Genomic DNA, 27,798 nt, shown 5'->3' on the forward strand with positions numbered 1-27,798 from the left:
TCTATTCAGTTTCCTTCTCTTATTTGTCAGTTACTAAGCAGTACCAATTGTGGGGGTTTTTGTGTTGTTGTTGTTTGTTTGTCTGTTACGACTTTTGTGGTATGTTTTAACATCTGGCAGGGTGATTCCCTCCTCTTTTCTTTTTCAAAACTGATGTGGCGGGGCTGGCCCTGTGGCCAAATGGTTAAGTTCATGCTCTCCACTGCAGTGGCCCAGGGTTTCGCTGGTTCGGATCCTGGGCGTGGACGTGGCACTGCTCATCAGGCCACGTTGAGGCGGTGTCCCACATCCCACAACTAGAAGAACCTGCAACTAAGATATACAACTATGTACGGGGGGGATTTGAGGAGAAAAAGCAGAAAGGAAAAAAAAAGATTGGCAACAGTTGTTAGCTCATGTGTCAATCTTTAAAAACAAACAAACAATAACAAAAAAAACCTGATCTGGCTATTCATGTACCTTTATACTGTCACATACACTTGTCAAGTTCCCAAAAATTTAACTTATTATTTTAGGGAGAATTGACATCTTTATAATATTGAGTTGACCCATCCAAATAGTTTCTCTCTCCATTTATACTGAACTTTTATGTCCTTTAACAGTTTCAGATTTTTTCCATAAAGGTTTTACATACATACAAAGAATATTCTTTTTTTTTTAAAGATTTTATTTTTCCTTTTTCTCCCCAAAGCCCCCCAGTACCTAGTTGTGTATTTTCAGTTGTGGGTCCTTCTAGTTGTGGCATGTGGAGCGCCGCCTCAGCATGACCTAATGAGCAGTGCTAGGTCCGTGCCCAGGATCCAAACCGGCGAAACCCTGGGCTGCCGAAGCAGAGCACGTGAACTCAACCACTGGGCCGCCTGCAGCGGAGTACACGAACTTAACCACTCGGCCACGGGGCCAGCCCCTAGAATATTCTTAATTAATTTAAGTTCTGAATACTTTATAGATTTTGTCACTATTGTGAATGATATTTTGTTTTCTATGATTCCTAGTTGATTATACCAGTGTAAAGGAGAGCTATTAGCATTAAATTTTTCTTGTATCCAGTAAAGTTCCTGACTCTCCTATTTGTTCTAATGGTTTGCTTATTGTTTCTGATAGATTTTCCACATAGGTAATCATCATCACAGGTAACAACAGCTTATCTTTTCCTTTCCTGTCTCTATACTGCTTATTTCATTTTCTTAGTACATTGGCCAGGATCCCCAGTATTGCAGTAGTGGCAACACTGTCTTATTCCTGTCTTTACAGGGAGGGCATCATTAAATATGTTAATTGTAGGTTTCGGTTTTTAAAATTTTTTTTCTGAGGAAGACTGGCCCTGAGCTAACATCCGTGCCCACTTTCCTCTACTTTATATGTGGGACGCCTACCACAGCATGGCTTGACAAGTGGTGCATAGGTCCTCACCTGGGATCCGAACCCGCAGACCCTAGGCCGCCAAAGCGGAACGTGTGAACTTAACCACTGTGCCACTGGGCTGGCCCCAATTGTAGGTGTTTCATAGATATTCTTTTTCAAGTTAAAGAAGTTGTTTCCATTCCTAGTTATCTGAAGTTTTAAAAGTTAAAATTAGGCATTGCACTCCATAAGGTTTTTTTCTGTTTCTAGTCTTACAATCATGTGATCTTTCTCCTTTAGTCCACTAGTGCAATTAATAGTATTGGTTGATTTTCTGATGATAAACCATTTGGGTTGGTAGAAATGGTCTCAGCTGCATGTGCAGAATACCAGCAACAGAGTCTGGAGACCTAAGGGCACTCACTCCTTAGCGTGCAGTCTGGAGGTGGGCCACCTCGGGGTGGTCTAGCAGTGTGATGGTGTCATCCCGCAGAAGGAGCCTATCTTTCTATTTTGCCATCCTCAGCACACTGGCTTTTTGTCCTCATGCTAGTCACCTCATGGTCGCAAGATGGCTGCCACATTCAAAGGCATAAATCTGGTGGTGAAAGGAAGGGAGCAGGAGCAGAGGCACAAAACTGCTTTACCTTAAGTGATGCTCCTTTTATCAGCAAAGGAGAAGCTTTCCCAGAAGCCCCCTCCCCCGGCAGACTTGTCCTAGTGTCATTGGTCAGAAATGGATCATGGTGCTCTGGCTGCGAGGGAGGTTTGCCTTCTGAGTATCTGGCAAAGGAGAAGGGGAGGGCTGTGACTAATGGCAACTTATCCCTTGTGGCTGGGCACGTGCTGCTCCCAACAGGCTGGGGTTCTGTCGGGAAGGAAGAATGTGGGGGCACATACCATCCTTGCATTTCTGGGACAAACTTGACTTAATCAGGTTGGACAATTCCTTTTTCTCTCTTTTTTTTTTTTTTTTTGGAGGAAGATTAGCCCTCAGCTAACTACTGCCAGTCCTCCTCTTTTTGCTGAGGAAGCCTGGCTCTGAGCTAACACCCGTGCCCATCTTCCTCTAGTTTATACGTGGGACGCCTACCACAGCATGGCTGCCAAGCAGTGCCATGTCCGCACCCGGGATCCGAACCAGCGAACCCCGGGCCGCCGAGAAGCGGAACGTGCGAACTTAACCGCTGTGCCACCGGGCCGGCCCCTGGACAATTCCTTTTTCAATAAACTTTTGGATTAATTGGCCCATATTTTATTTAAGATTTTCACATTTATATTCCTAAGTGAATGGGGCCTATATTTTTATTTTCCTGTCATGTCCTTAGCTGAAGTAAAAACATCAGAAAACTAGTTGGCTTGCCTTCTTTTTCTATTTTCTGGAACAACTTGTATGAAGTACAGATGCTCCATTCTTGCAAAGTTTGGAGGAACTCATCCACAAAGCTAGCTGGGAGTGGGTTCGCTGCGAGGAGAGAGCTTTCATTATCATTTCGTCACACACTATTCTTTATAACTGCTTCTTTCTGCTTCAGTTTACTGATATTCCCCCCTTTTCCCTCTATATAAAGTAGCACTTATTTTTGGTAATGATTGAATAAAATGAATAAAAAACCGAGCCTTGGGATAAGGTGACGAGGATTTCCTGTTTCAGATTCTTGCTCAGTAAAGCTTTTCCTCATGTTGAAATGAAGTGGATAAAGAAATCCTAATCTTGGGGCCGGCCCCGTGGCATAGTGGTTAGATTCAGTGTGCTCTGCTTCAGCAGCCCGAGTTCATGTGTTCGGATCTGGGCATGGACCGACATCACTTGTCAGCCATGCTGTGGCAGCGACCAACATGTAAAGTGGAGGAAGGCTGGTACAGATGTTAGCTCAGGGCTAATGTTCCTCAAGCAAAAAAAGAAGAGGATTGGCAACAGATGTTAGCTCAGGGCTAATCTTACTCAGCAAAAACAAACAAACAAACAAAAAAAACCCCTGAAATCATAATCAAATATAGGAATCTGTTTCCTCTATATTTAGACCATGTGGAGAAAATTAATTTAACTTTGATCATATATTCCTCTTAAAAATTCAGTTCTACATATTCTTAAATAGAGAAGATCAAATGATCAGAAAAATAAATTTCTCCTGTAAAAACTGGTCACATTTGATCACAATGTAACATTCAACTAATACAAACACTGCTTTCAAAGGCATGAGAGTGTTATCAGCCCCACCAGGTGTGAACGTATCTGCTCTCCTGTTGCTTTGGTTCAAAAGAATAGGACAGAATCATTAATAGTAAACTAAGTACCTAATATTTTCCCTTCATTAATTTAGAATAGATTATCGGCAGGAGAAATAGCCAAGATAAATAGTTCTACTCTAACAAAGAATATTAAAGGAAGTGTTTGTTCATGATCTCATCACAGTACCAAGGGAACTTTTATAAGGAAAATACAGAAGGGCAGGAAAAAGATCCACCAGCCGTCACAAGCAAGCAATTTCACAAGACATTACGTGTGTTGACAGTGTGTCCTCTACAACTGTATTAGAAGGAGTAAAAAGGTGACGATGCTATAATATGAAAGGAAAATAAGAATTGTATTTATTTGGTATTTATACAGCTGTCATAAATTACAAAAATGGATACAGTCATAACCGTCGTCATGTAACCCATGGCATCTGAAAGCAAACACTCTTTGCAATTATTGAAAATGGCCCTTAAGAACTATAATACCCGCTCTATGCTCTATATGTAATCCTCCATTGTGTGTTTAAACAATGTATTATTTTAATTTTTTTAACTAATCACTTTTAAAAACTGAGTAACAATTTATATACAGAGAAATACCGAGATCTTAGGTGTACAGTTCCATAAGTTCTGACACACGTGTCCGCCACCCTTGGTGGTGACAGAGAACATTTCCATCTCTTCCCTGTGCCCCTTCCGGCTCAGTCCGCCCAACCAAGCAACCATTGATCTGGTTTGTGTGCAAGTCTCCTGCGGACATATGCTTTCCTTTCTCTTGGATAATTCCTAGGAATGGAATTCCTAGGTCAGGGGGGGAATGCATGCTTTTAACTTTGGGAGAAACTGCCCGTCTTCCAAAGTGGTTGTCTATTTTACACTCTCCTACTTACTTAAAAAAAAATTGAGTTCCACTTACTTTTGAGAGTTGGGAGTATGAACCATGGATCTAACACGCATCATTCTAGAATTGCTTCCCGCATCCTTACCGCTCGAGGATTCACACCTCATCAGGCTGTTCCAGTGCTGGGAGTTGTCAGCAGTTTTCCCCGAGCCTGAATCATTTTCTCCCGGACTTTCAGAATCAGCGGCATCCTGGCGGCGGCAGCAGCGGTCGCATCACCTTCTCCACCGCCTTCGCACTCTCCCAGGCCGGGCGCGCCGCGTCGTAGAAACTTCCCGCGAACGTACTGTCCGCTCTTGCCTGATACTGAGACTTCCCTTCTCGACTCATTTTCTTGTCTTCTGTTCCGAAGTGGGAAGGTGATTCGACGTCTCCTTTAACAAGACGACCGGTATGGATTTTCTTTCCCGTACCGGTAAGTCCCCAAAGTTTTTTCTTCTTTACCCAGGTCAGCAAAGAGATCCCCGCCTGGGGAGGGCGGACGCTCCACCGGGGCCTGGGGGCCTCCCTGGCTGCGCTCGCGTCGCCACATCCCGGGGGGCCCGCTGAGCCGTCTCCCTCCTCTTCCTCTCCATTCTCTCCTTCCCTCCCTTCTCTTCCTCCTCCTTCTCCCCCTCCTCCCCCTCCTCCTCCGCCCCTCCTCTCTCATTTCTGCCCCTCTCTTTTTGAAGTTATTTATTATGAGTCTTTGCCATCTTCATCTCTCTGCAGGGGAGCACGCCCCCCTTGGCTCTGGCCTGCTGTTTCCCTCCGACGCCAGGACCCTCCACCTTCTCTCTTCCCAGGGGTTTCTCAGGTTTGCAGCAAGGCTTTGACGCTTGAGGAGGGAGCCAGCGGCCCAAGTGATTTCACCACCTTGTGCGTTTTTTATGGCTTTCCATGGGCACTTTGTTACGAAAGGAGATAAGCCATGTTCTCTCAGTTTATCATTTGCTTGTCTTTGGTTTTATACTTTTGACCCTACAGAAGTTTTTTGCATTTTTTTCTTTTTCTTTTTCTTTGTGGTCTGATAGGAGGCTCCCGGGAAGGCAAGGCAGGCCTTCTTCCCTCCGCGATGCTGAATACATCCATCCTGATTTTACCCTAGGACTTTCTTGGTTTCATTTTACATTCAAATATCAGACCGCCTGGTGGAAGTGGGGAGATGAGGGTCTGGTGGTTATTTTGATGATTGATTTTTCAGTTGTCCCAACAGCATTTATTTGACTAAGCCTTATATTCCATATTAATGTGCTTTATTTTTTTTAAAGATTGGCACCAGCTAACATCTGTTGCCCATCTTCTTTTTTTTTCCCCTTCTTTTTCTCCCCAAAGCCCCCCAGTACATAGTTGTATATTCTAGCTGCAGGTTCTTTTGGTTGTACTATATGGGATGCCGCCTCACCATGGCTTGATGAGCGGTGCCATGTTTGCGCCCAGGATCTGAACTGGCGAACCTAGGCTGCCAAAGTGGAGTGTGCGAACTTAACTACTCGGCCACGGGGCTGGCCCCTGATGTATTATTTTATCTTTATTGTATTGCAGATTCCCATATATTGGAACAAATAATATTGTGTTCCATTGACATGAATAGGCAGTTTTCAGAAAATAGAAATATATGTACACCAGCTGAAAAAAAAAAGCTCAACCTTTTTCATCAAGACATGTAAATCTAGGTAATGAGATAGGAGTTTTCACCTGTCAGTTTGGCAAAAATTTAAAAGTTTGATAATCTTTCCTGAGGAGGGTATGATGAAACAGGCATTCTCATACTCTGTTGGCATGAATGGAAGTGGGTACGTGCTTTTTGGACAACAATTTGGCAAAAGGCATCAGCAGTTCTGTGTGTGTCTGTGTGGTTTTGGTGTTTTTTTTTTTTTGAGGAAGATTAGCCCTGAGCTAACTGTTGCCAGTCCTCCTCTTTTTGCTGAGGAAAACTGGCCCTGAGCGAACATCCATGCTCATCTTCCTCTACTTTATATGTGGGACGCCTACCACAGCATGGCTTGCCAAGTGGTGCCATGTCCGCACCCAGGATCCAAACCGGTGAACCACGGGCCACCGAGAAGCAGAATGTGTGAATTTAATCACTGTGCCTCCGGGCCGGCCCCTATGTGTGCTTTTTTAATGCGTGAACTCTGTCCCAGCAATTTCACTGCTAGGAATTTATCCTACAGATATACTTCCAAAAGTATGCTAACGATAAATGCACAAATATGTTCACTGTTGCATAGTATGTAATCTCAGAAACCCAAGTGGTTAGCATCTTAAATGTCTATCCATTGAGAACTGCATAAATGATCTATGGGGCATTCATACAACGAAGAGTGTGCAGCAGTTAAAAAGATGAAGACAACTTGTATGCCCTGCTATGGGCCACTCTCTACGGTATAGTAAGTGAGAAAAAGATGCAGGATAGTAAACATACTCTGATGCTTTCCATATATGTTAAATCAATAAATGCATATATATATATACGTATATACACGGCACATATGCTACACTTTGGTCTAGAAGCATTGAATTTCCAAGAAACTGCTAACCTTTGGGAAAAGGGACTGGGTGGAAAGAGGAAAGCTTTTGATTTTCATTATGCCTTCCTGTACCCTTCAATTTTTCTAGTGATGGCATGTATTACTTTTTTATCGTCAGAAGGGTTTTTCTGGGTATTGTGTTATGGGGCATTTTTGTTTTCTTTATACTAGTTTATTTTTTTTAATCCTAATATTTTTAAGTTGAGAAAAGGGGGATTCACTGGAAAGACGCTGAGGTGCCTCATGCCATCGAAGGAAGTGCTGGGCCCCCAGGCTGCAGGAGACAGTGCGGCTGGGCCTCAGGAATTTCTGGGGACCAGGGGCTGGGATGCTGACGGCCCTTTCTTGTCTCTACTTGTCTCTGTGTATCAGCCGCCTTCTCTCTCACTCCACGTAAAAGATGAGGAATGAAACATGGCTGCCCCATGCATCTAAATGTCTTATCTTTCAGCTCCTACGGCAGCGAGACCGCCTTCCTGAGTTCCTGCTTGACAAAATTCTCAGGGAAGGACTATCTTTGGCCTGGCTTGGGTCAAGTGTCCTCCCCTGGACCCATCAACTCTGGCCAGGGGAGGGGGGTGGGTGGGAGGTGGGGAGTGTCTCTAAGAAGCTGGCATACCCTCTGAGGTCACATGGTTGGAGAAGAACGGTTCTCGGTAGAAGGGAGGGTGCTGGGAAGATAACACTGAGCTCATGCCTTCATTGGTTCAGAGTGCCCATCATGTGCTGGGCTCTGCAACCAGCAAGGGCTCAGCCATCAGCGAGCTTAGGTTCTAGTGAGGGAGACAGTCTGGAAATCGGTGTCTGCCAGACCTCCCTGTCCTGGCTCAGCCAAACCCACTTTCCCGTTCACAAAAGAAAGAGGAGCTCTTTTTGTTGCAGGCAGAGGAGGCCCTCATCAGACCAGCTGGGGGATATTTCCACTGTGCGGGCACGGATGGCTAAGGAACAGAGCCTGGCAGGCCGGGCCACGGAAGGCGGCTCAGCTGTTCTGAGTTGCCAGCCAAGAGCCGGTAGGTGAAGGGAGTGGCTTCCTGTTGAGCTGAGATCTTTGGGTCCAGCTTGGAAGTCAAGATGTCCCCGAAACAAAATAGTCAGGCAGCCCACCAAGGTTCTGTGGAATTGTTATTATAGAAATACAAACCCCAGGCCTGGCTCCACCAACTTGGCAGGAAGTCTCGGTCCCTCAGGCTATCGTCATCCTGAGCAAACACAGAAGACGCGGGGCGGCTCAGTTCTGGCCTAGCACTCCGGAACGGGATGGCTGCCGGGGTGGGGGTGGGGAGCGGAGGTAAGAGCCCCTCCTGCAGACTCCCCAGGGCAAGGTTTTCTGATGTGTGTGCTCTGTCAGAGATGCCTGTGGGATTCACTGGTCTGAGAAAGGTCTCCACCCGCAAGTTACAGCCCCAGCTGGGGACTCAACAGCAGAGTGCTCTCCTATAGATGTGATCCCTGCCTCCGGCCAATGGCCCAAGCTGCAGTCTGTGGGTGTGGGCATCAAGCGATGAGTATTTCCACTCCCCCCCCACCCCCTCAAACTACTCTCCTGCATGCAGGTTGTTGGTCCAAATGTGGTTTTGCGCCACTATTGTATCTTATGGGATGTGGGGTGTGTGTGATACATTGTTTATACATGATGTAATGATGGCGCTTAAATTGAGGATTTAGCCCATAGTTTGGAGAATGGATGGAAATCACGCCTGGAGGAGACTTTACGTAAATCTGAGGACACTGGACTCTGAGGTCAAGGGCTTTGTCAAAGGCCCCTGCCACAATCACTTTTGGAAGTAAGACATCAGCTTTCAATCCTGCTGGGAAGGCCATAGTGCATTTTCAGTTGTCGCAGTGAGAATGGGATCACGACAGGGTGTTTTAGGAACTAAATATGCAGGAAGTGGGCTGAGCTGGTAAGGGTGGAAGGCTCTGGACATGTGGGTGGCCACACCCACTGTCCTTGGGCAGTCTTGGGCCAACCCCATGAGTGTTCCCTGCCTGTCCCCCCATCCCCCAGCCTTGTGGCATCAGGCAGGTAGCAATGGGAGTAAAGGCTGAGTTGACTGCATCTGTAGAGAGAAGCCAAGAGCACGACTTGGGGCCAAGACCATGGTGAAATGATGCAGAAGCTATGAGAAAGCAGAAACCGCACAGCAGAAAGGGGATATACAAAGTAGAGGGAAAAGGCAGCTGGTCAGGAGTGAGAGGAGCACAGAGCAGACAGAGCAGAGGCAGGAGAGGTGGGAGTGGCCAGTCCCCAGAGCTGCCTTAGCCTCTGACACTGGTCCAGTGTGTTCCATCCACCTGTAAGGCTGTGGATCTGATTCTTGCAACACAAAGAAGCTGAGTGACATGGTACACTACTTACAGCTTCCATGACTCCTGCTTTTTACCCTTTGATAGTTCTGGTGTCACTGTCTGTTTATTGGTCTCTCCCGCCTCCTCGAGGCCGTGTCTTATTCACCTCTATAATCCTAGCATCTGGCCCTGTGTAGGGAACCCTGTAGGTGCCCATTGCTGTTTGAGTAAATATCTGCATTTATCACAACTCCTGGACTAGGCCCTGACGCAGAGGCTGTGGAACAGGCAGCAGCACAGATTTTAGAGTCAGTGTGTGTAACAGCCACGTGCAAGGTGAGCTGGGCCAAAGAGATTCTTCCTGAGGGTCTGAAGTGGAAAACGTGGAACAATAAGGCAATCAGCAGTGGAAGCAGAGGCGTCAAGGATGTGTGGGAAGCGGACAAACTGCGTGGACCCTCTGGTCTTTGGTTTCCTTGCTTGTTACATGGGGGTGATTATGACGGCGCTCATAGGGAGAGGAAGACCCCCAAAAATGATGGACATGCAAGTGTTTAGTGAAGTGTAAAACAAACACAGGTGTACATGATCAATAAAGCTGACTGACAAATCTCATGCATTATTGTCAGCCTACTTGTGTGACCTTGGCCCTGACCTGAGAGTCCGCTTTCGTACATTCAGGTCAGTGGTAACTGCTGTGCTGGCCCGGTGTGGGGAAGCAACGGGTAAGGATCGAAAGTGCTAAGTCCAGCACCTCCTACCGGGTGAGGAAACATATGGATAGCTTCTTAAAAAACAGATTTCTGGCACCCCATCTCTGCCACCCTCTTAAATCAGTGTTCTTTAGGGATGGAGCCTAGGAATGTGAATTTTAAATAAGCACCACAGGTGAAGGATTAGGGTGGTCCAAGGAGACTTTAAGAAACACTGAAAGGATCAGTTAAGGTGTGTGAGGCGGGGTGGGAGCTGGGGAGGACAGTACTATCACCTGTGGCCACAAGGTGGCAGCAGGGAGAGGCAAGGAGAAACTGGCCCCCTCTAGCAGGTGCCCACTGAGAGGGGCTGGGGTGGGCATGCATGGGAATGAGGCTGTGGGAAGAGGTGGACCCCCGAAATCCTGCATGGTCTCCTTTGCCAGGTGAAATCTGTTACTGCAGACTGATCCCCCGTGACCGCCGGTCTCATTACCAGGTCTTATGGAGACTTTACTACTGCCAAACTGCCGGCAGAAACTGCATTAGCATGACTCTGGCCGTGCTGTGTGGTGATAATGTGTGTTCCACACGGGTGAGTATGTGAGGCAAGGGATGTCACCTGCCCAGGGCAGCTTACTCAAAGGACACCAGTGCATGTTTAAAGCAGGGGCCCCCATCCCCTGCTGCCAGTCTCTTGAAGGACCTGTCCACCTGCATCGGGCCTGCTCCAGTCATGAGAGGATCGGGTCTGTGACTTAGGAGCTGGCCAAAGACCAGACAAAGGATACTGGGATGGGGCGGGAGCAGGGAACACAGGATGGGGCAGCTGCCTCTGGAAGCAGCCAAGATGTTCCTGGCTGCAGTAGGGGTGGGGAGAGGATTAGGTGACAGTCCCCTGACCCAGCCCGGAACTAACACCCTCCTCCCCCTCACCCACCCTCCAAGCTTCCTAAAGCTCAGAATAACCCCGAGGACCAGACAGCGGGATGGCAGGGGCTCTGCTCGGCGCCCTGCTCCTCTTGCAGCTTCTCGGTATGGACAGGGGTCAGAGGAGGTGGTCAGACACACACACGGAGATACTGACATAAAGGGACAGGACAAAGACAGAGACCAAGATGTAGACTGGGATGTAATATTTGGTCCCCAGGCACAATATCATTAGCTCAGAAGACAGACACGGAAAAATACACAGCCTCAGAGACAGACACGCAGAGACTGTGCCGACCCAGAGGCAGAGAGGAGAGGCCCCGCAGCCTCTTCATCTCCAGTGACCCCACTGCTTGACCCCATCCCCAGGCAGAGGTGAGGGGAAGAACGAGGAGCTGCGGCTTTATCACCATCTCTTTGACAACTATGACCCAGAATCCCGGCCAGTGAAGGGGCCTGAGGACACTGTCACCATCAGCCTCAAGGTCACCCTGACCAATCTCATCTCACTGGTAAGATACCCCCATCCCCATCTCCGTTTCTGAGCCTAAAATCCCACTTCTAACCCCAATGGCTGAGCCCTGTCCTAAAGTTGACTGGAACCCCACGTCAATCATCCTAATCTTCCCTTTGCAGAACGAGAAAGAGGAGACCCTCACCACCAGCGTTTGGATTGGAATCGTGAGTCAAATCTGGGGAACAGCATAAGTCCTGTCCAGGGGACCCCTTTCTCCCAAACTCCTCATCGGCACCAGGTGGGAGATGCAGGACACACGTCCTTCCGTCCCCCACCCCCTAGGATTGGCAGGATTACCGACTCAATTACAGCAAGGACGACTTTGGGGGCATAGAAACTCTGCGAGTCCCTTCAGAACTCGTATGGCTACCAGAGATTGTGCTGGAAAACAAGTGAGGACCGAGCCAGACTGGCGGGAAGCCGAGGCCCCAGGCGTCTGGGCTGGAACTGGTTGGGGCAGGAGGCTACTTGGAGGGGGCGGGGGCCGCGGACCTGCGCAAACGCCGGGTTTCCCCCGAGCACACAGTATTGACGGCCAGTTCGGCGTGGCCTACGACGCCAACGTGCTGGTCTACGCGGGCGGCTACGTGAGCTGGTTGCCCCCGGCCATCTACCGCAGCACCTGCGCCGTGGAGGTCACCTACTTCCCCTTCGACTGGCAGAACTGCTCGCTCGTTTTCCGGTGGGAAGAGTTACTCAGAGGCCTTGACTGTTATGGGATTATGGGATTATGGGGCAGGGGCGGGGCCAGATGTGGGAATCTAGCCCGGGGGCGGGGCCTTGAGCTGGGGGCGGAGCCATGCCTCTGAATGGGGTGGAGCCGTTCGAGCCGGTTAGAAGTAGGGTGGAAACAGAGGCGGGGCCTGGGCAATGGGGTGGAGCATTATTCCCCCGCCACATCCGAGCTTCCAGGGCCGGCTTGAGGCAGAGCCCGGGTCCGAGCTTCTGGGGTGGGGGCCCGGGCTCTGGCTCCGCAGCTCTCAGACGTACAATGCCGAAGAGGTGGAGTTCGTCTTTGCGGTGGACGATGACGGCGAGACCATCAGCAAGATCGAAATCGACACCGAGGCCTATACTGGTGAGGCCCCCTTCTGCTCTGAAAAACCTGTTTCTAGACCGAGTCCAGAGAGGGCACCTGCAGAGTGGAGTTGCCTCAACCATCGATACTAGGGTTTGACTTGGGCAACTGGGCTTGAACTTACCCCTTTCCTGAAACCATTCTCGACCGTCAAACTGGTCCTGCTTCCTCGCTTGTGGTCATTCCGTACCCTCACTGGGAATGCCCATTTCTGCCCGAATTGCCCTCATCTGACGGCCCATGGCACACGCAGTCCAGACCACCCGCCCCAACCATCCTGTCCAGACAGCAGCATTGTCTCCTCGGCCCGACGTCACCCCGCGGTCAGCTGTGGGGCCGGAAAGCAGGGCAGGGCGCCGCACTCCCGAGGGTGGGCTGACCGTGCCTCCCATCCTGCAGAGAACGGCGAGTGGGCCATAGACTTCTGCCCCGGGGTGATCCGCCGCTACTACGGTGGGGCCGCTGACGGCCCGGGGGACACTGACGTCATCTACACGCTCATCATTCGCCGGAAGCCGCTCTTCTACGTTATTAACATCATCGTGCCCTGCGTGCTCATCTCGGGCCTAGTGCTGCTCGCCTACTTCCTGCCGGCGCAGGGTACGGAGGCCACCGACCCTAACCCCGGGCTCACTCCTGGGGGGCGGGGCCTGCTCTCACCGGGCGCTCCCTCCAGCTGGCGGCCAGAAATGCACAGTCTCCATCAACGTCCTGCTCGCCCAGACCGTCTTCTTGTTCCTAATTGCCCAGAAAATCCCAGAGACGTCTCTGAGCGTGCCACTGCTGGGCAGGTAAGCGTAGAGGGGGTCCTGGCGGTGCCCACGTGGAGGCGTGGCCAGCGTGAAGGGCGGAGCCAGCGAGCACGGAGCAGAGCAGGAGGGGCGCGCCGGTGGGCGGGCGGGGGGCGAGGCCATAGCCAAGTCACTCCGGAGCAGCTTTGGTTGGCTGGACCCCTGCTGGGCTTTATTTACTTGGACGCGGGGTGGGGTGGGGCGGTGGTGGATTCTCTGGTTCTCCGTCCTCCGCACTGCTGCTGGACGCCACTTTGAGGTCTCCTGAGTATCTCTGTTGGGGGCGGGTTCGTTCAGTGCCTCCTCATCCCTGCCGCCTGTGGCCCCCAACTCACCCTCCATCCCCAACTCACCGGTTCCCCGGGGGTTCCGAGGCCCAGCTGGCGTCGCCACTGTTGCAGGAACGAGGCGGACCCGTGCAGACCCCGTCCGCACAGGCACAGCCACGCCCCCTGGAGGAGGAGCCCGGCGCTCGCTCCCGCGGCAGCCCCCACCTGCCGAGCCCCCTGTCCCGCGGCCTCGGCTACCCGGGCCAGCGCTCCACCCGGATCCCCACCATCTGGGGCTGGGCTCGGGCCGCCGTTGCCGCCGTCTAGTCGTCGCACCTCCTGCTGCAGCCACAGGGCTGAGATCTGCAGTGGGGGTGCAGGAGTTAGTGGGGATGCAGAGGTCCCTGCTCCCGCTGTCCGATCCCCCCTCCCAGTCCCTTCCTAGTCCCCCGGCGCCCCACCTCTAACAAGGTGGCGCCGAAGCTCACGACGCTAGCCGCGGCTTCTCTGAGCACCAGCCCCAGGGTGGGCTTCGGGGCGGGCGGCTTCTTCGGCTCCAGGGACTTCAGCTCTCTGAATCTCTGCTCCAGATATTCATGGGCTGCGGCCACAGCGAGTTCCAGGGAAGATAGAAGCGGGGGCTGGAGGGCCACCTGGAGAAGGAATATCGGGTCACAGGGCAGAGGTCGGGGGGGGGGGCGTTGGGGAACCTTCCCAGAGGGTCCCGAGGTGCCAGCTCTGGGGGGCATTGGGGTAGCCTTACCTCCGTGGAGCTGTGGAAGCGGTAGACCCACAGCAGGGTTTCCAGGGAGCTGGGGGTCCCCTTCATGGCTGCCACCGGCGGAAGGAGGGGGAGGAGGACCGGGGGACGCGTCTGGCCCCGCCAGTGATGAGCCCCTAAGGGGCATAACTCCACCCCTGGCGGAGATGTGTGTTTGTGAGGTCAGAGGACGAGCGGCGCCCTTTGTGGCTCCGGGGTAGTTGGGGGGTTGTGACGTCACGCACTCCCGGCTCCTCAGGTACCTCATTTTCGTCATGGTGGTTGCCACGCTCATTGTCGTGAATTGCGTCATTGTGCTCAACGTGTCCTTGCGGACGCCCACCACTCACGCCATGTCCCCGCGGCTGCGCCACGTAAGCGCCGGGTGGGCGGCTCGGGGTGGGAGGCGGGGCTTCGGGCTAATCCCCGCCCCGGCCCCGCCCCACCAGGTCTTGTTGGAGCTGCTGCCGCGCCTCCTGGGCTCGGGCGCGCCCCCCGAGGTCCCCCGGGCCGCCTCGCCCCCAAGGCGGGCGTCGTCCGTGGGCATCCTGCTCCGCGCGGAGGAGCTGATATTAAAAAAGCCGCGGAGCGAGCTCGTGTTTGAGGGGCAGAGGTACCGGCACGGAACCTGGAGCGGTGAGCCGAGTAGCCCGGGCGGGCCAACAGGGGCGCCTGCAGCGGGGGAGGCTTCTAATAACCGACCCCTGGGGTTGCCTCCACCAGCTGCCCTCTGCCAGAACCTGGGCGCCGCCGCCCCCGAGATCCGCTGCTGTGTGGATGCCGTGAACTTCGTGGCCGAGAGCATGAGAGACCAGGAGGCCACCGGCGAGGTGGGGCGCTGCAGAGGTCCCCCACCCTCTCTGGTGCGGCAGGCTCCTGCAGTCTACAGAACTCAGCTTGTGCCCGCCCTTCCCCAGGAGGTGTCCGACTGGGTGTGCATGGGGAAGGCCCTTGACAACATCTGCTTCTGGGCTGCTCTGGTGCTCTTCAGTGTGGGGTCCAGCCTCATCTTCCTCGGGGGCTACATCAACCAAGTGCCTGAACTGCCCTACCCGCCGTGTATGTAGACCCAAGCCCGGGGCCACACCGACTTCCACTTTCCTACTCATCTCCAGGAGGAAATTGATTTTGAAAAACAAATTGCTGCCGCTGTTGTATTATGACCCTTTCCCACTGCCAATAATCAATCTGTATTGTGCCACCTTCCCAAGAGGAGTTGTGTCTGCACCGGTATGTAGGTCTGGCCACCCAGCAGCAGGAATCAGGAGAGGGCAGACGATTCACGCAGGCTCATGGGCCCCAATCCTCCAGAAACAAGAATCACCCTGGATTCAGCCTTTCTCACCTCCCAGTTTTTCTCAGGCCCCATGTGACCCTCTAGCCCTTGCAGATTATAAGCGATCTTTATCCATCTCATAGCCAAACAGGACAGACCCCTTTGCAGGACTGGCACATATGGAGGCTGGAACCAGGAAGCCAGGTCCCTCTCTGGCCTGATCCTGCTGGAGTGGGCAGAGACCAAAGGCCCTCAGTGCAGATTCCCCACAGGCCCACAGGTTCAAGGCTGAGGATGCCCTGGCCCTCCCACAGTCACTTCTTCTAGGTCTTCCTGGCTGCGCTCTGCCCCACCAAGACTCACTGCAGATTCCACCCTACTTTGCCCCCTTCATCCCAGCTCCGCTGGCTTGTCCTGGCTAGTATCTGGGATTGTGAAAGAACAAAGAATAAAACAGGGCCTGAAATGGTGGGCGCTGGTTGAATTGTCTTTATTAACAAATGGGATATCCAAGGCCACTACATTGAGGAGGGGTGGGGGTGGGGAGGGGACGGGGCTACTTGCTGCTCACACTATATACAGATGCAAGCACGGGGGTGTGGAGGGTGAGAGCTCCCTGCTCCCTCCCTCCACTAGGGAAGGGCAGAGGCTAGAAGAGATGGGGGTTGGAAAGGGGGAAATGTTTTGGCTGGCGGGGTCCCCCCTCCATTCCCTGGGGTTTGGGGGGAGGGGAATCATTAAAGTGCTTTCAGAAAATGAGGAAATGGTCCCTGCCCCTGGAGTGGCTGGTGACCCCCCTAAAACCTAGGGCCCAGTGACCCCCCCCAGGGTCTGGTACATTCAAGGGGGGAGCCGGCTCCCCTGACGTGCAAATAAAGGGGCCCAGGGCCCTGCCCAGTCAGCAGCAGCGGGGTTTGGGGTCCAAGCCCCAAGCACTCCCCTTTTAAATGGAGAAAAGGGGGGGGTGGGGCTAGGCCCACTCAATTCCTGGTAAGGAGAAGCTGTGCCGCTCCCCGGAAGTTGGGACAGGCACAGTTTTGGGGAGAGAACATGTCAGGGAAGAGGATGGTCACGTGATCACAAAAGCATCAGGGGTCAGAGGTCACGTTCCCAGCAGGCTCCAGTGAATCAAACCAGTAAAAGCAAAAGCCCAGGGAGGGGAAAGAAGGGCGGCCTGGGAAGTCTGGCTGTGCGGGGAGTGGGTCCATGTGGGCCAGCCCCAGTCCAGGGCCCCGTCACCAGTTCATGATGCAGTTACGGTTCAGAGTCATGAAGTAAACTTGGCTGCTGCCCCCGGAGCGGACTGAGGCAAAAAACACCTGGGTGGGGTAGGAGAGAAGTCACTAAGGGATGGGGCAGGGTCTCAATTAACTGGGAGAGGGAGAGAGGGGGAAAGAAAGAGAGATAGAGAGACAGACTGCAGAATTTAGTCTCTCAGAGTGCCCCCCTTCCCTCCCTGCGACAGGAAAGGCAGAAATGCTTGGGGAAGGGGGTAGCTGGCAGATGAGGTGGGGGGGTGAGGGAATCTGGAGGTCTCAGAAACTGAAGGGGAGGGGAGGGCAGGCTGTGATTGCATGCTGTGCTCCCCGAGGGGCCCTCTTTCAGGACAACTCCACAACCATCTCCTCCCCCAACTCCGTCTGGGGCCCTAGGGTCATGGGGGCCAGACCAGTGCGGGGGCCCGAGCCCTTTCCAGGGGCCTCGCACCTTGTCATTCCGCTCACACAGGAACTTGAGCCTCTGGGCTCGTTTGTGCATGAAGACCCCATCCAGGTGGCCCGTCTCCACGGAGCGGATCTCAATGGCTTTCTCACCCCAGCCCATTATCTGGTTGGAGCAGATGTAGGCTGGGAGAGAAGGGAGTTGAGGGCCAGTGAGTTGTGGGCCAGCTTAGGGACATGTGGTGGGGGGAGGGGGGCGCGATGGCACCTCACTCACCCACAGAAGTGGGCATCTCCCCCCACTGCAGCACCACATCCTTAATGATCCGCCCATATGTGTTGACGTAGACGCCCTCGTCCTCATAGCACAGTAGCATCTCCATGCCATCGGTGTTGGGGAGGAAGATGATGGCATGGGGTGTGATCTGGCTCTGGATCTGGGGAGGAGAAGGCAGGCTGGAGTTCCCACGTCTGGGGCCCAGACTGGTGTTCCCACTCTGCCCACAGCCCACCAAAAGTACATGCACAGGGATGTAGATGTCATAGCTGTTCCCCGAGTCAACATCCACAGCATGGAAGCCAGCACTGGAGCCATAGATGACCTTGAGCCGCTGTCCCTCCTCTACAGTCAAGTCAACCAGCAGAGGGCGGTGAGGGAGGTCAGCGAAGGACTGTGGAGGAGAGAGAGGCTCAGGGGACACAAGTGGAGAAGCTGGACCTTGGAGCAGCACTAGGGGTGCCGAGGCTGCGCTTACCTTGAAGGCCATGAATTTGTGGTAGGGTTTGGGGGCCCAGGCATACACCTCCACGGAGTTCTTCAGGGCGATGACCAGGAACTTAATGCGTTCATATTTCACTGAGGGCAGGAAAGAAGAGGGATGCAGGGACTTCCCTTCTTGGGCTGTTGGCCCCTCCCACGGGTCTGTCACTACACCCCAAGCCCAGGTCCCTAGTCTCTGGCTTCAAGGCTTTCTTAGTTAGCTGTTAAGCCCAGACAGACACCTGTGTCTCTCTTCTCATAAACAAATGTGCCCTGGCCGCTCTGTTGTGACCTCCTCACCAACGCGGTAGTGCCCGCAGCCCTCCATGTCCCCCACGGTGGTCCAGCCCTGCTTCTTCTCCACTTCTGGGTCATTGTGCAGAATCTTGTTCCGGAGCCAGGACAGGTAATACACCCGCAGTTTGTTCCTTTTCCCTGAGGAGCGGACAGACACACTCCCTCACTGGAGGTCCAGCTTCTGCCTCCCTGCCATCCTTTCTCTGTGTACCACAAGGGGTGAGAGTGTCACCCCACCTTCCGGCTCCTGGACCAAGGGTGCCCTCCTCCCAGGCTGAAGATGGTGACAGAAAGCCGAGAAACTGAGCCCCCTCCTCCTGGCCCTGCCCCCACCCTGTACTCCACACACATACCTGAGATGGTGATGAGCAAGTTGAGTCCTTCCAGCACATCCATTTGCTGGAAGCGTCGCCGCCCGATGAGTCCATACACCTTGCCCTGCCCACTTCGGTCCAGCAACATCAGCCCGTTCTCGGTGCCCACCAGCAGGTTGACCCCTGCAATAGGAGCCCTTGGGCAGATCAGAGGCAGAGCCAGACCCTCACCTGACCAGGAGCCCAGGAGCACACCACACCCCTCTTCTCCTCCCCGGCCCCGGCTTACCCCAAAGGGCTGCACAGAGGATCTCGGAATTGAAGCGCTTCTTGTACTTCCGAATCTCGGGGGTTTCACTGTGGGCCCGGGTATTGGTGGGGTTCACGTTGACCACAGAGCCTTTCCGCACATCATATTGTAGCTGATCGAGCCGACTGCCCTCTCCACCCACTAGGGCTGCAGGGAAGAGGAGAGGGGAGGAGAAGTGGGCTGCTGCCCTCCCTCCGTCTCTCCTGATCCCACCCCCTACATTTGCTCTTGACTCCTCTGAACACTCAGAAGGAAAGTGCAAGACTGGAGAATGGAGGAGGTGCACCAAGGAGTTGAAACAAGAGCCAAAAGGCCTGGCAAAGTCCTCGTTCTGTCACTCAGGTGCTGGGCCACTCTGAGCAATTTTCCTCTTGGGTCAGTGAGGCCCCAGAAGCCCTTGCTGCCTCTGGCCCAGGGCAGGTGCTCAAGCCAAAGGGAAGGCCAGGACTGTGCTTCATCAAGCCCCATCATCAGAAGCCCACCTGTGCTGCTCCCAGGCCTCATCGCAGATCTGTTCTCCCATCCTCACCTGTGATAGGGATGGTGTCCCCACTGCCTCCAGGCTGGTAGATCCCTAGGTCCACAAACATCGTGAAGGAGCTCTTGCCAGGGGCCTTTACAAGCCCTCGAGACTGGTACTGCAGGGGTGAGGGCAGTAGTCAGGAAAACACATGAGACCCCAGCCCATGGCCCACCCACTCTGGAACCCTGGCCAACCAGCTCCCAGTGCTCTGCCCTGCCCACCACAGTGCACCCTCCGCCCCAATAGCCCTCAGACCCCCTGCCCACCCCAGCGGGCTCCTCTCTCCACCCACTTACGTCGCCGCCTCCCTCCTTTGAGGGGGGGCTTTGACCTCTGCTGCTCTCGGTGGGTGAGTGGCTGGGCTGGACCACATCCGGCAGGTTTGTGTAACCGTTGCTGTCGGCGTGCAGCAGGCTTCGCTCCTCTTCAGGAGTCTAAAGGAACAGAAGGAAGGGGGCCAGTGCTGGGGCCAAGGAGGGTGCATGGCAGGTGCTGGGAAGAAAGGGGAGCCCACTCACACGCTGGACCACCATAGTCCCGCCCCCATAGGGGGTCTGGGTCCCGGCTATCTCCTCCACGTCGTGGACCACCATGGTGCTGACGCTGTCTGTGTCTCCATCGCTGCTATGGGAGAGAGGAAGGTCATGAGGCCCTCCAGACCCTGCCCACCATGCAAGTGACAGAGGGAGCAGAAGAAGCAGGAGGACCAGTGCTTTCAGTCTCCATCCAAACCCCGTATGCTCAGCCGTCACCAAGCAGCCTCTGCCCCACTGCTGGGTGTTCCGTGCTTGGCACTCGGGGAAGGCTGGCCGCAGAGAGGCACCTGAAGAGGCCCACTCCCAACTGAGAGGATAGTGGAAGAAAGATAGGAACACCAGCCCCTGTACCCCATTCTCTAGAGAAGTGGGGGAAGACCTGACCAGCAATGACAGCCAGGGTTCCCCACTCTGGGGAAAGAGGAACCCTTTTCCCTCAGACTTGCCCCAGAGCCTCATCCCCTCCCCTCCTGCCTGCATCCTGTCGGCGCCTCCGAGGTGGGAGCACCCCTGCCCCCAGGATGCCCCCATACCGGGCCCCAGGGGTATCTCTGCTCCCCTCTGATGGTTCGCCGTTGCTTTCCTCCTCCTCGTCCTCACTGCTCTCCACTTCCTCACTGGATGAAGAGTAGTCCATGGCCTTCTTGGGAGGCCGGGGGGCCTCGTCCATGGTCCGCTCTTTCAGCAACACAAAATCCTGCAGGGGAGGAACTGCATGAGGAGGGGAGGGAAAGGGACAGGGTAACACGAGGGGCTCCCACAAGCAGGCCCCTACTCACTGACCTCACCAATGGCTCGCTTATAGCTCTGGGTGGGGCCACAGGGGAAGGCGGGCAGTCAGGAAGAGGCAGGAGAGAGGGTGAGAGAGGTTAGTAAGTGAGAAGTGCCATCCCCTTATCCTGCAGCCCCCCTCACGCAGATTAATGAAGGCCCGGCCCCTGGCACCCGGCTCCTGGGGGCTCCAGAGGCTCCACATCTGGCCCTTAAGCCCCACCAAGAGGAGGCAGGACCACGGCTGCCACCCAAAGACTTACTGCAGGCCGGCCTGGCCGTGAGCGGTGGTCATCAGGCTTGGCTTTGTTCCCAGGGGAGAGCACTGGGGAGCTGTCCAGTTTGGAGGAAGCTGGACATGGCAGGGTGGGAGAGGGAGGTCACTGACTTCTGACAGGAATGGCCTCAAGCCCACACGCTGGGCTGACCTCTTGGGCCTGAGCCCCAGAGCTCAGTGCCATGCTCCATACCCAGCCTGGTCCCCATCCTGCCCCCAAGAGTATCTCAGGCCAAAGCTGCCAAAGGAAGGGTCCGTCCTGATGGCAAATGCATCGGGGCCCCAGAGCAGGCTGCCCCAGCCCGGCCAACGTACCTCCCACACGGTTCCGCTCCAGTGAACCAGCCTGGGGGAGGTGCCCATGAGAGGCTGGGAGGACACTGTCTGATCGCTCCCAGCCAGGGTCACTCCTCCTGAGGTCGGGGTTACTGTGGGAGGAGCAGAGGCAGGGTCAAGGAGGCAGGGTGCTCCCCTCCCCGGGGTGCTGAGCTGCACCGCAGAGGGAGCCATCACCAGGGGAAGCAGGTGGCAGAAGTGAGGGTGGGAGTGAGTGGGGGGACAACTCCATTACCTACAGGCGTTGGGCGGGCCAGGGGGCTGAGCAGGGGGCCCTGGAGGCTTGGGGGTTCCCCGCTCTGCCCGCCTTTGCAGATAGATTTGCCAGGCGGAGTTGCTGCGAGGTCTGTGGAGGGAGCACAGGGGTGCCGGGGGCGGGGGCAGGGAGGGGGCTGAGGTGACTGGGTTGGGGCTTGCCCACCCCTAAGCGGGTAACCTGGCAAACTTCCCTCTGCCCCCCCTCCACTCCCCAGGCTGCCGCCAATTCCACCCGGGTGTTACCTGGCACGGACAGCCTGAGCTGGCCGGGACCCTCCGGCCCCACTGGTGTTAAGGGCAGTGGCAATAGATGAGGTCCTCTGAGGCACCTGAGGAGAGAAGAAAGAAGTCAGCGTGCCTTGTACTAGCTTGGTGCTGGGCACCCCCAAACACTTCCTCCTCACTGTTAACTCTGATACGTGCTCTCGTCGGCTTTTATGGAGAAGCAAACTGAGGTCAGGGAAGCTAATTAATTTGTGGAAGGTCACGGAGCTGGGATCATAATCCAGGGAGTCTGCCCTCTCATGCTCCCCGAACACCCTGGCATTCTTCCACTCCCACACTCACCAGTGGGGTCACCTCCACACATTCACATGCCGCCCCACCCACCAGAGTGAAGGTAAGCCCTGCGGGACAGAGACCATGGCGGATGCCTCACCCTTCTCTATCCCTCCAACCCGGAACCCATTGCCACCTGCCTGCTCCCTACTCGCTCTCCTCTTCCTCCCTTACTATTTCTCTGCTCTTTCCTGGTCCTGAATGGTTGTCCTTACCTTGGGTGGGGCCTCATTATCTGGCCGGACCCAGGCTGGGGGGTTCGGGCTGGGGCCAGGCCCTTCGGAGGTGGGGTCTGAATTCTGGCGGATGACAGCTCCTCGGGCGCTGGGCGTGGCGGTGGGTGTGGGGACAGCAGGGTCGGGGTCGTGAGAGGCTGGGAAGGCAGCCAGGTTTCTGGTGGGCTGGTCCTGCAGGGACTGGGATCGGGGTACAGGCGCTGCATATGGCTTCAGTGGGACCCGGTGTGCCACCAGGCTCTGCGGGGAGAGACCAGGGAGGGTGGGCTGCCCGCTCTGTGGCACATCCCCACCTGGGAGCTGGGGCCTGGGCTGGTTGGAAGGGGCAGGTAAAGCCTCTGGCTTCTGATTCTCCATGGAAGGAAAGAGACTCCTAGAGCCCAAGAACAGGTAAGACGTAGGAACAGACACATGCAGCAGTGAGCAGGTGACAGTCTCTGCCAAAGTATCCTGAGGTCTGTGATCCCTGGTTAATGGTGTGGGTGTGAACGTGCACACGTGTGTTAAGACAGGAACGAGGAGAGACTCACCTTGTGTGGTCCCTCCTGGGGCTCCACCGGCCTCTGCATAGGAGGAGTTTGGGACAGGGGTCCTGGGGGCCCAGGGGAGGCCTGGGGGACAGGGGGCTCAGGCCCTGTGCTGCTTGGCTTGGTCTTGGCCAAGGGAGAGTTCTGCTGTTTGTTCATCCTCGTCCTCTCTTCTACCTGTGATGTGAAAGGAAGCCAACCAGGCCAGCTTTTGCTTCCTTGTCCCCACCCATCCCACCGCTCCAGCCCTCCGGCCTGTGGCCCCTTCCCTTCTCAGGGCCCACCAGTGCCAAACAACCTTGCAGCTATCAGGCCTCAGGCAGTGGGGCCGGGAGGATGGAGTCCCAGGTGGCAAAGGAGGCAGTGAGTACCTCTCGGGCCCAGGCTGGTTTGTCAGCGGGGTTAATGCCCCGACCATAATGATACAGGGGCTTCCTGTCCCCGGGCAGGATTTGCTGCTGCTGCTGCTGCTGCTGCTTCTGAAGTTGCTGCTGCTGCTGCTGCTGCTGCAGGGACTTGAGGTAGGCATGCTCCTGCTGCAGCTGCCTCTGGAGACGCTCTGACTGCCGCTGCTCTTCCAGCTGCTTCCGCTTGTATTCCTGGGCCCAAGGGTAGGGAGAGAGGGCTCAGCAGGGTGTGGCCCTGGAAGTTAGAGCAGGCACGCCCTTCCTTTTCTCCAACTGCCTAGAGAGGAGACGTCTTCCCTTGATGCTTGGGTGAATCCCTTCCCCTGAAGTGTCCCCATCCCATTCCAGCAGAGCTCTGAGCACACATCTTCCCAGGGGAAGCTAGGGGACCCCGTTACCAGCAGTAGGGCCTGTTCCTGGAGCAGCTGTTGCTGAAGGATCTCGAGCTGTCGCTGCTCCTCCTCTAGCCTGTGACGGATATATTCCTGGGGGGACGGGGGGTGGGGGGCAAAGGGCAGGGAAAGAGGGAGAGGCGGAGGGGGCGGCGGCGGCGGCGAAGGAGTTGGAGGAGGAGGAAGGGATCAGTGGGGTGAGGATGAGGAGAGCGGGGAAGAGCAATAGAGAGGGCGGGGTGGGATGAGCCCACCGAGGGCAGGGAATGAGGAGGAAGCCAGGGTGGAGGACCCATGAGGGAAGGTGCAGGGGAGAGGAGTTGAGGATGGGGCAGAGAGATGGGGAATGAAGGTACAGAGACAGGAGGAGGGCAGGAGCCGGGGTCGGGGGTTGAAGGGTGGGAGAAAACAGAGAGAAAGAGTGAAGCTGGAAAAGATAGGAGGAATCTAGGGGTCGGGAAAGAAGGGGAAGGGTACGGGGAGCAGGGGAGGCGGGCAGCAGGAGCGAGAGGGAAGGCCGGGAGGGCAGGGGTGTGGCGGTGTGCGCTGGGGGCGCTGTACCTGCTCCCGCTCGGCCTGCCGCCGCTCCTCCTCACGCCGCAGGGCCTGCATGTCCTCCAGCCGCCGCTGCTGCTCCTTCTCCTGCAGCTTCCGCTGCTCCCGCTCCCGCCGCTGTTGCTGCGGGTGAAGAGAGGGGTGGTCTTAGGGACCCTACCAGACGCTCAGACAGCACAGCCCTGGAAGGGGCATCCAGCCCATTTCCGTGCCTCCTGGAAGGGGATCCCTAATGGACAGCACGCCCAGGTCTCCTCCTCACTAGGGATGGTGGTGAGTGAGAAGGGCTCCAACTTGTTTCTATGACCCTACACGAGAGCCCACGGGGCTTGGCTTAGGAAAAGTTGCTGTCTCACACAGCTGCTGGCTTGGGACGAGAGAGACTGCTGCCCCTGGAGTGGGCCGAACTGGACAGTACCTGCCCCATCCACTCCTCCACCAAACAAGCAAACCAAACCAAACCAAACAATAACCCCCAGCACACTCCTGGCCTCTCAAATTAACCTCTGCCCGGAGGTCCAAATAGAGTGGGCTGTAGTGATAGCCATTGGCCAGAAGAGGGCACGAGCCACCAGGGGACAGAAAAGCTACTCCGAGGACAGGGACTTGGCCCCGCTCCTTGGCAAACAGCAGTAGCCCAGGTTGCACTTTACTTTCACAATCTTTCTGACCAAAGAGTCTGCTAAAAAAAAAAGGGGAAAAAGCACAACCCCAAGGGGCCATTCCAGTTGGGAGAACTTTGCTGTTCCTATCTCTACAATGAGGATCTGGCAGGCCTGCTCCAGGAAACACCGTGGTAGACACGATTTTCTGTTCTGTTACCTGAAAACAGTATTTATTAAAAGGGATTTGCACTAGGCTCTCTTGTAGCAAGCCAGCTCTGGTGGGCTAGTGGTTAAGATTCGCTCTCACCACCATGGCCCGGGTTCATTTCCTGGTCAGGCAACCACACCACTTGTCTGTCGGTTGTCACACTGAGGAGGCTGTGTCTTGCTGTGATGCCGAAAGCTATGCCACCAGTATTTCACATTCTAGCAGGGCCACCTGTGGTGAGCAGATTTCAGCGGAGCTTCCAGAGTAGACAGACTAGGAAGAGGGACCTGGCCACCCACTTCTGGTCAATTGGACTGATCTAGCACTGGAAGGTGAGAGGATGGCACAAAAAGACTGGGCAGGGTTCCGCGCTGCTGTTCACAGGGTCACTGGGAGTCAGACGCAACTCCTCAGTACTAACAACTCTTGTAGCAGGCTTTCCTGCAAATTATGTTTTGTTCAACAAAGACAGGGGCCTGCTCCGGGGAGAGGCATGGACAGTGTGGATGCTTCCAACTATCTACTATTATTTAGATAACTTTTTGTTAAGCCCAGCTCTTCATGAGTTTTGAAATCATGTAATTGTTTTAACAAAAATCTCATCATTTAAGGCAATTTTTTTAAGCAACCTATACCTCTCCTTCCCCACCATGCCCCCTGCAAAATAAATACACTTAAACATGTATATATACAGATACATGCATATTTTAAATTGATGGTAAGAAAAGCAAACTGCAGCTATTTAAAAATAAGATTCTCGGGGCCGGCCCAGTGGCGCAGCGGTTAAGTGCGCATGTTCTGCTTCTTGGCAGCCTGGGGTTTGCTAGTTCGGATCCCGGGTGCAGACATGGCGCCGCTTGGCAAGCCATGCTGTGGTAGGCGTCCCACATATAAAGTAGAGGAAGATGGGCACAGATGTTAGCTCAGGGCCAGTCTTGCTCAGCAAAAAGAGGAGGATTGGCAGTAGTTAGCTCAGGGCTAATCTTCCTCAAAAAAACCAAACAAAAAATAAGATTCTCTATTAATCAAAATGAATTTCTCCCACCCACCTACAACTAGTCTGATTGACAAGACTGTACTTTTCAGCAAACCTGAGCCCAAACAACCAAAAGTAAAAGGCAGATGTCTCCATGTTTGGCCCAGACAGCTGTGGAGAGTCAATGCCCAGGGGACTGAGGTGTTTGTATACAGACCCCAGCTCCTGAGATTTAAGGTACATGGAGCTCGACAAACCCAGGGTGGAGGTTTAGAGCCAGTCTTGTCCGTGGGGAACCAGAATGGCTTTACAGAATTGGCTCTGCTCTGAAGGGACGCCGAAGGCACAACCATCCACACAGGGCTGGGCGGGGCCAAGGCGCCCGGGGCCTGGCCTCTAACAGAGGACGGCAGAGCCTTTCCACACAGTCTGAAGGAAAGGGCTGGGGAAGCCCTTGCTTGCTCCTGTTCTCCCCACTGCCCTGAGGAACCAGGGAGCTTCCAGACCAAGGCACACCAGGAAGAGGGACCTGGCCACCCAGGAAGGGGGCCGGGGACAGGGGAAGGACAGCCCCACCTCCTCGACGCGCCGCCGCTCCTCCTTCTGCTCCTCGATGCGGCGCTGCCGCTGGTGCAGGAGGTGTTTGATGTGCGCCTCGGGGTCTCGCTGTTGCTGCTGCTGCAGCTGCTGCTGCTGCTGCTGCTTTAGAGCCTCTGAATTGCTCTTATTCTCCTGCTGGAGCCGGAGAAATTCCCTGCGCAGGGTCGACTCCCCGGGCACGTTCATGATGGAGCTGGGTCAGGGTAGCACAATGGAGGTTGAGGTCAGAATCCTGCTGCTTCCCACTCTCATCCCTGGGCAGCCGCCTGAGCGGGTGCTTTACCTGGACCAGTCTGCCTCAGGTCACTCCACATGACCGGGATCTGCCTTCCCCCTGCCCAGTCTTGGGCCGTCAGCCTGCAGCCCTGCATCACCCTCGCCCCACCTCGGGCTCATCCATTCGTTCCATTTCTTCTCAGCACTCAGGGATTCGGTTTTAGGAGTCTCTACCTGTCTGTGCCCACCACCCCCAGACTGAGTGTCCCCAAGCAAGGACCACTGTTGTCCCCTCAGACAGTAAGTGACGGCCCTCGACCTCCGCCGGCCAAGCCCACCTTGGCTCTCCTTCCTCTCCATGGCTGTCATCTTCCTCTTCGCTGCCGCTGTACTCGTATTCTGTCTCCTCTGCAGGGGGGAGATCACTGCTGTGTCTTCACCCAGTGCCCCAGACCCCACCCTGGGCTAGGGAAACCTTAGATGGGGACAACCAATAACTTCTGTCTGGATGGCCATGCACCTGGGTCCCCTCCTCCCTCCTTGGAACAATGGGGTGATGGGGGGGGGTCTCAGGTTTGGGCCTGGACAGAGATGAGGATCAGACCCCACAGTAAGTGGGATGTGGCAGAGTGTGTGCGTGCACTCACACATGCATGTACTCAACAGGAAGCTTCTGTAAGGATGGAAAAGGACTCATGTGGAAGGCTGGCTGGGATCAGGTGGTAAAGAGGAAGAACCCCTCTGGGGCTGGAAGTTTGGGAAAGGAGATCTTGGACAGGGAGAGCTGGGCCTGCCTGGGAGGGGAACCTGAAGGGGAGCCAGCAGGGGCCAGGGCTGGTAAAGAAGAACAGGGGCTGAAGTGTCGGAGACCTGC

General features: G+C 54.8%; 3 protein-coding genes across 62 annotated transcripts in view; 1 reads left to right on the top strand and 2 right to left on the bottom strand.

Moving 5' to 3' along the window:
• The first annotated feature begins 4,417 nt into the window (after positions 1 to 4,417).
• On the top strand, positions 4,418 to 16,072 carry CHRNE (cholinergic receptor nicotinic epsilon subunit). Of its 10 annotated transcripts, XM_070563206.1 has the most exons (15): positions 4,652 to 4,898; positions 7,879 to 8,009; positions 10,480 to 10,575; positions 10,929 to 11,015; positions 11,280 to 11,422; positions 11,547 to 11,591; positions 11,710 to 11,819; positions 11,954 to 12,109; positions 12,405 to 12,505; positions 12,905 to 13,105; positions 13,182 to 13,296; positions 14,585 to 14,699; positions 14,775 to 14,961; positions 15,049 to 15,155; positions 15,243 to 16,072. In XM_070563206.1, the coding sequence occupies exons 4-15, from the start codon at positions 10,970 to 10,972 to the stop codon at positions 15,390 to 15,392; spliced, it is 1,476 nt and encodes a 491-aa protein (XP_070419307.1). In that variant the 5' UTR covers positions 4,652 to 4,898; positions 7,879 to 8,009; positions 10,480 to 10,575; positions 10,929 to 10,969; the 3' UTR covers positions 15,393 to 16,072. The 10 variants fall into 10 exon arrangements, with proteins under 10 accessions (XP_070419309.1, XP_070419307.1, XP_070419306.1 ...); XM_070563208.1 differs by lacking the exon at positions 7,879 to 8,009 and having other exon boundaries at positions 4,418 to 4,898; XM_070563205.1 differs by having other exon boundaries at positions 4,660 to 4,898; positions 5,195 to 10,575.
• Positions 6,319 to 14,678, bottom strand: C10H17orf107 (chromosome 10 C17orf107 homolog). Of its 2 annotated transcripts, XM_070563219.1 has the most exons (4): positions 14,329 to 14,678; positions 14,027 to 14,218; positions 13,650 to 13,928; positions 6,319 to 13,570 (listed from the first exon to the last, which is right to left on the bottom strand). In XM_070563219.1, exons 1-4 carry the CDS (start codon positions 14,392 to 14,394, stop codon positions 13,469 to 13,471), a joined length of 639 nt encoding a protein of 212 aa, XP_070419320.1. In that variant the 5' UTR covers positions 14,395 to 14,678; the 3' UTR covers positions 6,319 to 13,468. The 2 variants fall into 2 exon arrangements, with proteins under 2 accessions (XP_070419320.1, XP_070419321.1); XM_070563220.1 differs by having other exon boundaries at positions 13,442 to 13,928; positions 14,329 to 14,536.
• Positions 16,068 to 27,798, bottom strand: part of MINK1 (misshapen like kinase 1) — a 50,814-nt gene continuing 39,083 nt past the window's right edge. The window contains exons 11-34 of one of the 50 annotated variants that reach the window (XM_070563135.1): positions 27,263 to 27,332; positions 26,685 to 26,901; positions 24,326 to 24,442; positions 23,771 to 23,857; positions 23,337 to 23,564; positions 22,969 to 23,142; positions 22,418 to 22,618; positions 21,888 to 21,973; positions 21,622 to 21,732; positions 21,366 to 21,478; positions 21,037 to 21,125; positions 20,786 to 20,809; positions 20,536 to 20,699; positions 19,985 to 20,087; positions 19,763 to 19,900; positions 19,473 to 19,581; positions 18,923 to 19,090; positions 18,673 to 18,816; positions 18,323 to 18,457; positions 18,018 to 18,118; positions 17,784 to 17,933; positions 17,540 to 17,699; positions 17,309 to 17,448; positions 16,068 to 16,920 (exon numbers count right to left, since the gene is read on the bottom strand). In XM_070563135.1, coding sequence (XP_070419236.1) covers positions 16,837 to 16,920; positions 17,309 to 17,448; positions 17,540 to 17,699; positions 17,784 to 17,933; positions 18,018 to 18,118; positions 18,323 to 18,457; positions 18,673 to 18,816; positions 18,923 to 19,090; positions 19,473 to 19,581; positions 19,763 to 19,900; positions 19,985 to 20,087; positions 20,536 to 20,699; positions 20,786 to 20,809; positions 21,037 to 21,125; positions 21,366 to 21,478; positions 21,622 to 21,732; positions 21,888 to 21,973; positions 22,418 to 22,618; positions 22,969 to 23,142; positions 23,337 to 23,564; positions 23,771 to 23,857; positions 24,326 to 24,442; positions 26,685 to 26,901; positions 27,263 to 27,332 — 3,113 coding nt within the window. In that variant the 3' untranslated portion in view covers positions 16,068 to 16,836. Of the gene's footprint in view, positions 16,921 to 17,308; positions 17,449 to 17,539; positions 17,934 to 18,017; positions 18,119 to 18,322; positions 18,458 to 18,672; positions 18,817 to 18,922; positions 19,091 to 19,472; positions 19,582 to 19,762; positions 19,901 to 19,984; positions 20,091 to 20,535; positions 20,700 to 20,785; positions 20,810 to 21,036; positions 21,126 to 21,365; positions 21,479 to 21,621; positions 21,733 to 21,887; positions 21,974 to 22,417; positions 22,679 to 22,968; positions 23,143 to 23,336; positions 23,565 to 23,770; positions 23,858 to 24,325; positions 24,443 to 26,684; positions 26,902 to 27,262; positions 27,333 to 27,798 lie in introns of all 50 variants that reach the window. The other 49 variants (XM_070563134.1, XM_070563123.1, XM_070563122.1 and 46 more) reach the window with 49 other exon arrangements.

The sequence above is a fragment of the Equus przewalskii genome, chromosome 10 (assembly GCF_037783145.1).
Source record: "Equus przewalskii isolate Varuska chromosome 10, EquPr2, whole genome shotgun sequence".
Lineage (NCBI taxonomy): Eukaryota > Metazoa > Chordata > Mammalia > Perissodactyla > Equidae > Equus > Equus przewalskii.

Coding starts and splice junctions, on each gene's coding strand:
- CHRNE (XM_070563202.1), top strand. CDS start 10,970: ATGGCAGGGGCTCTGCTCGGCGCCCTGCTCCTCTTGCAGCTTCTCG. Junction 11,820..11,953: donor GAGATTGTGCTGGAAAACAA/GTGAGGACCGAG, acceptor CCGAGCACACAG/TATTGACGGCCAGTTCGGCG. Junction 14,700..14,774: donor TGTCCCCGCGGCTGCGCCAC/GTAAGCGCCGGG, acceptor CCGCCCCACCAG/GTCTTGTTGGAGCTGCTGCC.
- C10H17orf107 (XM_070563219.1), bottom strand. CDS start 14,394: ATGAAGGGGACCCCCAGCTCCCTGGAAACCCTGCTGTGGGTCTACCGC. Junction 14,219..14,328: donor GCTTCCACAGCTCCACGGAG/GTAAGGCTACCC, acceptor TTCCTTCTCCAG/GTGGCCCTCCAGCCCCCGCT. Junction 13,571..13,649: donor TCGGAACCCCCGGGGAACCG/GTGAGTTGGGGA, acceptor CGCCCCCAACAG/AGATACTCAGGAGACCTCAA.